The following is a 12,680-nucleotide window of genomic DNA, read 5'->3' on the forward strand; positions in this document are numbered from 1 at the left end:
TATACGTATGTGCGTTGCGCGCTCTGCTTATGTGTTGGCCGGGGCGTGCGGATCAATTTGTTATCAATAATGCCAACCGTGCCAATAATTAAGAGAACAACATATAGGATAGGCCTGCCTATTTATGCAGGTCTTTAGGCCTACTTTATTAAACTCCAATGAGTGCCCGGTTTGCAATGCGCTGTTGACGACTGCATCGTTTTACAGGATTATGATGTCCAAAGGTGGAGCAAAAATGTGAAGCGGATGGGAGCTTAATCCGGTCGTCTTTCGGGAAGATAAAGATGACTCGGTGACGGTTTGCAAAGCGGGGTCTTTGCTTTCGGACTTGTACAATCTAGGAACAACTGAATGGGCAAAGGTGGATGGTTTTACTCAGATTTATTTTCTAGTTTTGATAAGCATGTGGCGACCACGCGATTTCATTGATTCGTTATTTTAGAATTACTTTCATGGCAATATTTAAAAGATAGGCCTAAATAAGACGTCAACAGGGACATGGCGAAGCTTCTGCTGCATATTGGTAAGGCTATATTTCAGTAAATATTTAGGTCTATTTCCGAATTAAACTGTATATTTGTTTGGCTAAACTTTTAACCAGTGCACCCAATTTTCTCCTCTTGCCAATTGCTCCTATTTCCTCTCCTTCTCTCTTCTGCTCTCCCCCTCAATCTCTCTCTTCCCTCTTCTTCCATCCCACTCATTCTCTCTTCTCTTCTCCCCCTCTATCTCATCCTGTCCTACTCCCCCTCCCTTCCCCCCCACTCCTCCTCCTCTCTCCCCTCTCCTCCCCTCTCCTCTCCCACTCCTCTCCTCTCCTCACCCACTCCTCTCCTCTCCCACTCCTCTCCTCTCCTCACCCACTCCTCTCCCCTTCCCTCTCCTCTCCTCACCCACTCCTCTCCCACTGCCCTCCCACTCCACTCTTTTCCTCACCCACTCCTCTTCCTTCTCTCCTCTCCCCCTCTCCTCTCCTCCTCTCCTCTCCTCTCCTCTCCTCTCCTTTCCTCTCCTCTCCTCTCCTCTCCTCTCCTCTCCTCACCTCTCCCACTGCTCTCCCCCTAATCCTCTCCTCTCCTCTCCTCTCCCTCTCCCTCTCCCTCTCCCTCTCCTCTCCTCACCCTCTCCTCTCCTCTCCCACTGCCCTCCTACTCCTCTCCCCCTACTCCTCTCCTCACCATCTCCACTCCTCTCCCACTGCTCTCCCCCTCAAACTGCCCTCCTCTCCTCTCAGTGATAACTACCCTCATGTCAGACTTATCCGGTGCCACAACAACGACAAAAAAAGCTCAAGGTAACCTCGGAGACCGTAAAAAACGGACAGTATCATTTATGGAATAGTAATAATAAGATACTACAAATGGGAGCTTTTAAAGACAGGAAATTCTTGTTTTGCTATGTGTTGTTATTATTGATTTAGAGGTAAGGTTGAAGCAGTGCTGCATTTTGTCTTCAAGTCTCTATGGATATGAAGAGGTGAGGGTATGTGCCTTTCACCTACAGCGGCCCTCTTGGCTCTAAACGGTAGCCGGGGGCGGTTTAAAACCAAGATGGCCGCTACAGGTGAAGACTGCCCTTCACAAGGAAGGTTGAAGCTGTGTGTTTGGCCTCCTGTGGGCGTTCTAGTGAAAAACAACTCGGGGGTGACTCCGGCCGGGCAGTGCGGGGACTGGGTGAAGGAGCTCAGCGGCGGCTCTTTCACCTCCCCCAACTACCCCGAGAAATACCCCGCCGACAGGGAGTGCATCTACATCATAGAAGGTGAGGCTGCCCACTGGGGTACAGGTGTTTTTGAATGATGTGAATGTTTTACATGGATAAGGACCATCACATTTTACTGGGTGTTTCTCAAGCTCTTTGACCCGCGGTCCAACGCTCATCGTGTCGAGCTCCATGTCTCCCTCTTTCTCCATGCTTGCAACGCGCACACACACACACACACACACACACACACACACACACACACACACACACACACACACACACACACACACTCCTCTCTCTCCCCCTCTCGCTCCTTCTCTCTCCCTAACCCTCCCTCTCCCCCTCCCTCTTCCTCTCTCTCTCTCTCTCCCTCTCTCCCTAACCCCCTCGTTCTCTCTCCCTCTCCCTCTCTCACCCTGTGTGTCTCTCTCTCTCTCTCTCTCTCTCTCTCTCTCTCTCTCTCTCTCTCTCTCTCTCTCTCTCTCTCTCTCTTCCTAACCCTCTCGTTCTCTCACCCTGTTTGTGTGTCTCTCTCTCTCGTTCTCTCTCTCTCTCTCTCTCTCTCTCTCTCTCTCTCTCTCTCTCTCGTTCTCTCTCACCCTGTGTGTGTCTCTCTCTCTCTCTCTCTCTCTCTCCCTAACCCTCTCGTTCTCTCACCCTGTGTGTGTCTCTCTCTCTCTCTCACCCCGTGCCTCCCCAGCGTCTCCCCGCCAGTGCATCGACCTGTTCTTCCTGGAGCGCTACTCCATCGAGCCGTCCTGGGACTGTAAGTTTGACCACATCGAGGTGCGGGACGGGCCCTTCGGCTTCTCGCCCATCATCGGCCGCTACTGCGGCCAGCAGAGCCCCGCCTACGTGCACTCCAGCGGCCGCTACCTCTACATCAAGTTTGTGTCGGACGGGGAGCTGGAGGCCACCGGCTTCTCCGCCCATTACAACTTCACCCAAGGTGAGGGGTCAGAGGGGACATGGCGCCGGAGAGACGCCCACGGCAGTGGAAGGAAGAATACCTTTGTTTGTTTGTTTGTTTACTTTTAGCTTTGCCTGCAGCGTTGTTGAGGTTCCACGATGGCGCTAGAGGGAGGTCCCTTCCTTTGAGGAAGGGACCCTAGTCTGGACACGGTTGAATGGTCGGCGTAGTACAAATGCAGATCTGGACTAATGGAGAGGGCAAGAGATAGTGAGGGAGATAGAGAGGGAGAGTAGCCTGGTTCTACCACACTCTCGTACTTCACTTCATTTCATTTCATTTGTACAGAGAGTCTGGACCTAATCAATTGACAAACGTTAACTCACTTGAAGGCGGGTGTCTGTTGAAGTTTAAAATGATTGGATCTGCCCAGTGCCACTCTGGATCTACCATAACCAATCGCTAACGTTTGGTTGTGACGTATATCATGCGCCGGGAATCACGCACAGGTTGTACACAAACCAAACACTTTGCGCGTCTGCACGAAAATGTCCGTCAACGACAGCTGCAGGTTTTGTTCGTCGAATTTAATTTATCAGGGAAAAATTGCACATTGTAAATCAACTACCGACCTACAACAACAACTCAAACTGGCGCACGACTTTATCGTCCTTGTTCTCAGACACGCCCTCTGTTCGCTGATTGGGCGCACGCTGTGGCGGCGCCAGAAAACCAAATTACATACAGCAGGTCCAGACCTAGTACTGAAGGGAATTTTCAACATTTTATGTGATGTCAAAAAGAATACAGAATAGGAATATGAATATAAATCATGAGATAGTGGATAAAATTGCCGTTGCCTCATCTATGCATGGGCTCACACACGCATTGTCAAGCACATACACCGGCATGCGCAAACGCGCACGCACACACACACACACACACACACACACACACACACACACACACACACACACACACACACACACACACACACACACACACACACACACACACACACACACACACGCAGAAGAGTTAATGAAAGCTTGTCTTCAGGGGGACAGAGCTTGTCAGATGGGCGGCTTAAAGGGAGACCCAGGCAGAGTCTTTACTACCAGCACATTTTTATAAGCCACCTCCATTGACCAGAGGACAACGATTAATCTGATCTCCCATCCTCTATCTCTCCCTCCATCTACCCCTCCTCTCATCCCTCCCTCCACCCGTCTTTCTATCCCTCCCTGCCTCCTTATTTCCCCCCCTCCACCCCTTTCTCCATTCCTGCTTCCAACATTCCCTCCACCGTTATGTCCTTCCATCAACCTCTCCCTCCCTCCAAAGCCCTCTCCATCCTCCCTTCCTCCTTCCCCGCCCTCAGACTCCCTCTCTGTCCCTCCTTCCATGCGTCCCTTCATATCACCATGTCTCCACCCCTCCCTCCATCTCATCCGTCAGTCTTCCACTTGCCCATGCCTCTATGCTTCTTATCTATTCTGTATATTCTGTCCTTCCATCCTTTCACTGGCATGCCTTACTCTGTATACTTATTTGATTAGGTATCATTTTTTGTTCATTAAAAACACACACACAACAGCAATGAGTAGTGGATACATCTCTTCAAAGGGAAGCGTCACGCTCTCACACAATATGATCAGAGCACTGCTTCATATGAAAAGTTGCCGTTTGTGCAAATTGTAGACAGGCAGACATTAGTTAAAATCCAGTCTGTGTATTGCATCTGATCGATTTTTTTAACTTTATAGCAAATATCAGTTGTGATGAGAACTATCAGGCGATATAGCCTTTTAGGCCTACAAAGTTAAGTAGATATTATGCCCCAGACACAACGGCTGTAGTGTTTTTTATTTGAGGGATGCACAAGGTAATGCCAACATTGTTGAGGAGATAATGTAGGATATAATAATAATAATAATAATAATAATAATAATGATAATGATAATAATAATAATGGCAGCAATGACATTAATATTTCTAATGATATGAATAAATTAATAATAACAAATCAAGCAGGAGAGAACTCCATCCGGGACGTATGGCGACGTGTGTCTGACGCTACAACACACGGATGTATTGTATTGAGTTTTATATTATAGCCTATTGTTACATGTGACAGGCGTATGAAGCCGTACTCGTTAATATAAGGAAATAGCCAAGCATGATTTACCATAACCTACTTGCACTGTGTCTTAAGGAGATTATTTTTCATCAGACGATTAGACAAGGCAGTTGTTCGTCTGTTTACATCCAATGTCATGAATCCTGCATGCCTTCTTGCCAAATGCTAATCTCCTACCTAATTCCACTCATCAGGAGGGAATTAATTTCCTCTCACACATACACACACATATACGCAGACAGACGCTCTTGCACGCATGCAAGCAAGCATGTACACACACACTCACACTCAGTGACCAGCCAAAGCAAAGGTAAACCCTTGGATGGATTAACAAGGAGAATTCTGGGTGATTGTTTCATCTGTAATCTCAGCCAGCACATCTTTTTCTATCGAAATGTACCCTGTTGAAAAAATCTATTATGATGACGCTATTAGGTATTTACAGTGTATCTATGGGTACCTATGTAAATCCTGGTTAGATCTTATTCTTTTTATTTGGGAGTGCCCATAATCTAAAGTGGTAGAATGTACATTTCTCAACCATATTTGTATCCCGGAAGAGTAGAGGTATCCTAATGGTTTGGTGTGGAAATTCCCACAGGAGGTTCTATAATTTTTTGGGGAAAAACATAAAAAGGTTCTTCTTTAAAACCAAAGCTTTAAAATGCACACCGTTTTCATGTGCATAATCTATTGACCTGTTTGATTAACATTTCAAGCAATAGTTTGGATTGTTTAAAAGATGGTGACCTCATATGCAAAAAACAATCACATTTGTGAAGTAGTCAGGAAACGAGTTGGGCCACATAGATGCCACCCTCCATCTATGTAACCCAGAATAAATGCTTAGATTCCATTTCCATTGCAACTCCCCGTCAGAATGAGGCAAGAACTTGAAACTTGACAGGAACATAGAGGAAACCTCCCTTAACTTTGTAAGACATGTGTGTTCATATTTCATATCTCATTCCATGATGTCGCAGTGTCAATTACAGTGTTTTCTCTTGAGCGTAATGCACCACTTCGCCGGCGTGTGTGTGTGTGTGTGTGTGTGTGCGTGTGCGTGTGCGTGTGTATTCTTCGTTCATTAAGTTCACTATAGATTCAATTAATTTAGCGCAGTATGATTTATGTCGTTTTGTCCGTCTCTTATTCAAGCGCAATATTACGAGATTTTAAAGCTAAGGTCAATGTATAAAACGACGCCGGGTAAATCAAGATTAGTTTCTGTATTTATTTTTCTCAGCCCTTCTTCATCACTGGTGAAACCTAATCTGTTTCGGAATAAAATTCCGGGATTAATAATCCAGCTACAGATGACATTCATCAGCGCAAAGATTTAGGACTCAATCTCCCCTGGTTCTTTATTCCTCCATTTTTGATTATTCTGTTTTTCCTGTTAGGAGCAGTAAGGATATATATGTTCAACAGAGTGCAGGGAAGATGGCTGGAGTATAGTTCTAATGCAATAAAATTAATATTGTTGTTTTCTTTTGGTTGTGCTATGTGTTTTGTCATAACTATACATGTATTTTCTGTTTTATTCAATATTAAACCCATTGTCGACGCGGATTGTCTCTGAAAACACTCTGTCATCTAATGTAACGCCATCTAACGCCATTCTTCTTCTTCAGATCCAGAATTCAAAGGCCTTGGAGAGCTCCCGCCCCTGCCTTGTGAGTATCACAAACTACTGTCTGGAGCTGCAGTCAATCCTGTACCTGTATAGAGACACCTTGTAAAATCATCTATGTAGCAGTGCCCCAGTTTATACTCATCATCATCATCATCATCATCATCATCATCATCATCATCATCATCATCATCATCATCATCATCAACCTTCTCCTTATCATCATCATCATTCTCCTACTCCTCCTCATCATCATCATTCTCCTACTCCTCCTCCTCCTCCTCATCAGCATCATCATCCTCACAGTAAATCCTTTGAAAGACTTTAAAGACGCAATGTTGTTGACTACACCAGACCGATGTATTGCCAAACTGTTTCTAGCCGTTTCCCTACTTATACGTGCATCCCTCTTTTTCGCTTTTCCCTCCCCCCAGTTTGTGACTTTGACATGGTCGGTCCTGAAGGCTACGTGGAGTCGGCCGCGATATCAGCAGAGAGTCGGGCCCTGCCCACCGAGGCTGTGGACTGCAGGTGGTACATCCGTGCTCCGCCCAAATCTAAGGTGAGGATGGGAGCTTTAAGTGTGGGAAGAGGTTGGGTCTGTTGTTGTGATGTCCGTTGTCGTGGCATCTTAATCCTGGCCGTTAGCTGTGATGTTTCTGTATTTGGTGTCTTCTGCATAAGGCACGATGGTGCTTGAATTTTACTTGTGAAAGCATTCCTTCCTGACATATTCACACACCAATGGGGAAGTAGGCTGATGATTCTCATGCATGTTTAATTGTGGACAACATGTAAATATGGTTTCCTGGACTGGAATGCACCCATAACATCACTTGTGTCTGATGTCCCACTGGTTATTTTGGCTAGCTAAGGGTCGAGCATATGGTCAAGCACTCACTAAAGAAGTGGGCACTTTGTTAGCCTTCGTTGTTTAACGGTAAGAAGCCCTCATCGCACTCACCGACCACATATGGCGGTCCCATGCTCTGAACAAGGAACACACCCATCTCATTCCTTCCCAGATCTACCTGCGTTTCCTGGAGTACGAGATGCACAACTCCAACGAGTGCAAGCGCAACTTCGTGGCCATCTACGACGGCAGCAGCTCGGTGGAGCACCTGAAGAACAAGTTCTGCTCCACGGTGGCCAACGACGTCATGCTGGTCAACTCGGTGGGAGTGGTGCGCTTGTGGGCCGACGAGGGGAGCCGCAAGAGCCGCTTCAAGATCCTCTTCACCACCTTCCACTCGCGTGAGTCGCGGCACCCTTGGCTTTGGGCAGATGTCTACCTAATGACTCAATGGCTCAGACGTGATGGAAAAATTATGAATTATCAGTCCCGCATTCGTAAGACAGTCCCCTGTCAAGTTCAGACCCTTTCTGACACACCTATTGGTTTTCGGCTGCTTATTGTAGCCTCATTATTTGTATTATGTTCACATCATATTCGTATTTATATTTACATCATATTGATATTCATGAAACATCAATCTTATGCAATCAATCCTATTGCTATTGCAATAGGATTGATTGTGTAATGTTGATGTTAGATGAATTTCAATCATATTCATTAACCCTATTGCCTTTTGAATGGCAGCTCCTTGTGAAGGAGACACGTTCTTCTGCCACAGTAACATGTGCATCAACAACACACTGGTGTGCAACGGTATCCAGAACTGTGTCTACCCCTGGGACGAGAACCACTGTAAAGGTAACACACAAAATCCCACTGCATCCACCCCTCTCTAAATGCTTTTGTTTTACTACAGTCGATTACATCTCATGTGGACATAGATTTACTATACACATACTAGGCACTGTCCCTGAGCAAGGCTAGCTGGCTGTCGCCTTGCAAGGTTGACACCGCCGTCGAAACATTTACTGTATATTTATTGAAGCTATAGCTATTTCCCTTTCCTGCCTCCTTTTTGCTTTATTCCATTTAATCGTCTATGACTATGCCTATTCATATATATATATACAGTATATACATTATATAGACAGATCGACAGACAGACAGAGAGACTGACTGACTGACTGACTGACTGACTGACTGACTGACTGACTGATAGGTATTTCATTCATCCCTGAGGGGAAATGAAGGTGTTTCAGGTCAGAGTTGACTTCCTAGTTATACACATATCATGAGAAGAAGTGTTTAGCCTGTTGGATATAGCATTCACATGATTGGGTCAGCGTTGCTTCTGTCCTCCTCCTATCAGAGAAGAGAGTATCGAGTATCCTGGACACCCTGGATCACACAAACCTCGCCATTATCGCAGTGACCATTATCGGAGTGATCATCCTGCTGGTCATCTCTGTCATCATCCAGATCAAACAGCCACGCAAGAAGTACATCATCCGCAGGTTGGGTTTCTTTTCAGTGATTTGGGAGTCAGGGTTCAAGCACTTGAGATTTGTTTTTGTTTTTTTGTTGCTGAAATTGCCGAATTATACCCCAAAAGAATATTCTGAGCAGCTGCTTGTACAAACACACGCTCCTAACAAAATGTGAGAACAAAAATAACCCTTCTTGATTAAACATTAACGTTCAAAGTACAAGTCAACCCTGTTATTTTTACTAGTATCATTTTACAAATTAGAAAAACAAGAAGATTACGATTTGCACTTTTTTGCACATATTCAAACATTCAAATTGTACGGACGATTCTGATTCCCAGCGGGCCTCTGTATGAACGTGTGACCCTACTGAAGCATGAGTGCTCTGTGCTCTCCTCTCCTCCCTCCAGGGATGACTTCGACCCCGCCTTGCTCCAACCGGGGTTCGAGCCGCCGCACTATGAGCTCTGCACACTGCGCCGCGCCCCGTCCCGCGAGCTCAGCGACGCGGACGCCGCCGCCGACTACGACCGCTTCCACACGCTGCTCCGTTCGTCCTCCCGCTGCATCCGCGACCACCACTGCGGCTCGCAGCAGGGCAGCATGCACGGGAGCATGCACGGGAGCGTGCACGGGAGCGTGCACGGCAGCCGCAGCAACCTGAGCCTGCGGGACGGCTCTGCCGCCATCTTGACCGATGGAGGCGGGCCTCTGGGTCTGGCTCCGCCCCCTCCTCCTCCTCCACCACCACCGCCTCTGCCGTTGCCCCCGGCGATGCTGTTGGCCCAGCAGTCGCCGCGCAACGGCATGTTGCGCCACACCGCGCCGGTGGGCCGACGCAGCGTCATGGTGATGAACCACGAGGACGAGGACGAGGAGGAGGAAGAGGACGAGGAGGATGAGGAGGAGCTGATGATGGAGGACGACGGTGTACATCACAGAGCGCCGCATCACCACCTCCACCACCAGCACCACCACCCCGGGCAGCAGTACCACCACCAGGGCTTCTTCCCCAGCATGGAGCAGAGCCACGCCCCACACCACGGAATGTCCAACGACTACTAGGTGGAGGTGGAGGTGGTGGAGGAGAAGGAGGTGGTGGAGGAGGAGGAGGAGAAGGAGGTGGTGGAGGAGAAGGAGGTGGTAGAGTAGGAGGAGGGGGAAGGGGATGAGGAGGAGGTTGAGAAGGAGGAGGACAAATATGTATCGAATTCCTAACATAGACACAGGCTGGTGTCTATGTTTTGCTTTAAAGGAGGAAGTGTGTTCTTGAAAATGATCCTGTTCTGGCTCGGTTCTAATGAGAAGCTGGTGGTGATAACTGCAACCGAAAACAAACCTTCCTGGTGGTAGTGAGGTTAGGAAAGTGTGTCGTTATATCTGAGGTTGCCCACCAAACATGTACATACATTAAATGTGGTTCTGTCAACTTCCTCTGCTGTTATTTTAAAATATATATGTTTCCCCCTTTTTTTTCTTTGAAAAAAAAATACTGAATGAATGATACGGAGAGCTATCCATGTGACCCTGGGTAACACTTATACAATTTATGTATGCATAAATACACATAGAGAAGGAAAATTAGAGCATAAAAGCAATTCTGATGTCTACAGCTTTGTCTCGGTTCCCTTAACTAAAAATCCTATGTACAACAAGGCAACAATTTACATTTTGTTTAAAAATGCAGCGCTATCTATCTATCTCCTAAGCATAGATAACAAGTTAATTTCTGAGGGACAGGGAAGGTGTCATCGTTTTTGTAATTTAATTTTCTGTATTTGTTGGTGTTTTAAACTTTTTTAAGTGGGTGTACAATCTAATATATTTTGTACAATTTACTTTATCCTCCTTTCTCGATTTTCTGAAATAAATGATTACGTCTTCCCATATATCCATGAAACTTTTTTTCTTTAAGTACAGGATTATTATAGGAACCTAAAGAGGGATCACTGTTAGTTGTACTGTAGCCACTCGGACAAATAACAGAGATGCACACCATCCTGTAGTCCCATTCGAAATACGGAGCGCCAGCTTGCCATAATCAAGCAATGTTAATTGCATAGCTGTTTAAATATGAATTTATAAACAATCAATACAACCTTGCATTGGGGTATTTAACAATGCCTAGTTAGGCTAAATAGTTTAACCTTTACGACGGTAAAGTAATTAATTCAATAACGCGATGTCTGAGGAACAAATCCTTCTGGAAACTGCAGTCACGCAGGGCAAAGGTAACCAGAGCACAGCTAAAAAGCGAATTGGACTAATTGCAACGGGGATTATTGGAGGTTCTCTGGTTGCTCTGTACGCCGTCACAGCGCCGTTTGTGACACCTGCTCTGAGGAAGATCTGCCTTCCGTTCGTCCCTGCGACCACAACCCAAGTGGAAAACGTTCTCAAGGTGCTTCGGACGAGGTCGGGGACCTTGGTGGACATCGGAAGTGGTGATGGAAGGATCGTACGTACGATTCTGTACATTGATAAAAAATTATACCAATAACAAGTGTCAGATCTGTGTATCCTAAAATCTACCCGTGCATAACCAAAGGACAGATGCTGGTCACTGGAGAGGTGCACTTTACGGTTCCCCAAGAACACCTCCTGATCACCTTTGCTTCTGCACACTTTTCCATTAGGCTATATTGTGATGTCATATAGGATATTTGTGATTACTCGCACAAACTAATTCTCAGCCTACTTAGAAAAAGGAAAGGCACCAAATAGACCTCAAACTCAGGCAAGCAATAGGTGAAGAGAGTAACCATGAAACATCACCATCCTTTCAACTATCACTAGCTTGCACATTAATGAAAAAAATTCCAACTATCGCTCAAACCTACTTAGAAAGAAGTTTGGAAGGTTTGGAACTAGATAATATTGTTACAACAGGAAATCATTAAGTTCAGTCAGTGGTCCGCCTAACAAGTTGCATGTGTTCCAGGTGATTGCCGCAGCCAAGCGTGGCTTCCATGCATCAGGCTATGAGCTGAACCCTTGGCTGGTGTGGTACTCCCGCTACAGGGCTTGGAGAGAGGGAGTCCACCACTCCACGTCCTTCCACATCTCAGACCTCTGGAAGGTGAGTTCCTCTAAGATAACAGGGCTTCATGTGTAAGGAGGAGCATCCATTGGTTTTGGCATTAGGATTGTGAAAATGTACATTTGTTTGGACATGTTTTTTTATAGTCAATCACGTTGTAGAAAGAGGAAACTGGTACGCGATGTGCCGAAGGGATGAGATAATGATGAGATAATTCATTGTGTTCTGTTTTCTGTCCTAGGTGAGTTTTGCGCAGTATTCAAATGTGGTCATTTTCGGAGTCCCTCAGATGGTAAGTCCTTCTCAGACCTTTCACTATCAAGCGTCCTTATATCCTGCATAAAATGGTTGAAAAGGTTACTAACAACGTCACTAACATTAGTTATAATGCCATGCATTTTACCATCCCGCAGAGGCATGTTTTGAGGACACAATCTTACAGCGTGAACGACATTGAAATCCTAAAATGGATACTATATATCTATATAACCTACGCAATATAATATACTGAAATCCTCACATTAGATAACTTTCTTTCTTCCAGATGGACCAGCTAGAGCTGAAGCTGAGCAGTGACCTCCAGAGTACAGCGATGGTGGTGGCGTGCAGATTCCCGTTCCCCAGTTGGGTGCCTGACCAAATGGCCGGGGAGGGCATAGACACTGTCTGGGTCTACGATGCCAAGACCTTTAAAACCCCACTACAAGGTCAAACAAGACAAACCGAAGACAAACTGACTTCCACATCGTAGATGCAAATAGCCACTGTACAAAGGGAAAACACATTGTACCATTTTTGGAAGCAGTGAAACTGATATGTGTGTTTCAAAACTCAACATTTCTGTATGTATGTTTTAAATAAAGTTATTCAACCACTTTTGTCTAAGTTTATGACCGTTCCTCTACCACCA

The 12,680-nt window shown here is 45.9% G+C and overlaps 2 protein-coding genes across 2 annotated transcripts; both read left to right on the top strand.

Annotated features, from left to right (window-relative positions):
* Positions 1–443: 443 nt before the first annotated feature.
* Positions 444–9,795, top strand: LOC130387303 (neuropilin and tolloid-like protein 1). Its single transcript, XM_056596329.1, has 11 exons — positions 444–523; positions 1,235–1,294; positions 1,627–1,761; positions 2,405–2,653; positions 6,389–6,430; positions 6,822–6,949; positions 7,413–7,641; positions 7,988–8,101; positions 8,613–8,757; positions 9,141–9,579; positions 9,700–9,795. The coding sequence occupies exons 1-11, from the start codon at positions 499–501 to the stop codon at positions 9,793–9,795; spliced, it is 1,662 nt and encodes a 553-aa protein (XP_056452304.1). The 5' UTR covers positions 444–498.
* An 891-nt stretch (positions 9,796–10,686) lies between these two features.
* atpsckmt (fATP synthase c subunit lysine N-methyltransferase) lies at positions 10,687–12,654 on the top strand. Its single transcript, XM_056596417.1, has 4 exons — positions 10,687–11,188; positions 11,672–11,809; positions 12,012–12,062; positions 12,315–12,654. The coding sequence occupies exons 1-4, from the start codon at positions 10,913–10,915 to the stop codon at positions 12,519–12,521; spliced, it is 672 nt and encodes a 223-aa protein (XP_056452392.1). The 5' UTR covers positions 10,687–10,912; the 3' UTR covers positions 12,522–12,654.
* The last annotated feature ends 26 nt before the right edge of the window (positions 12,655–12,680 follow it).

The sequence above is a fragment of the Gadus chalcogrammus genome, chromosome 8 (assembly GCF_026213295.1).
Source record: "Gadus chalcogrammus isolate NIFS_2021 chromosome 8, NIFS_Gcha_1.0, whole genome shotgun sequence".
Taxonomy (NCBI): domain Eukaryota; kingdom Metazoa; phylum Chordata; class Actinopteri; order Gadiformes; family Gadidae; genus Gadus; species Gadus chalcogrammus.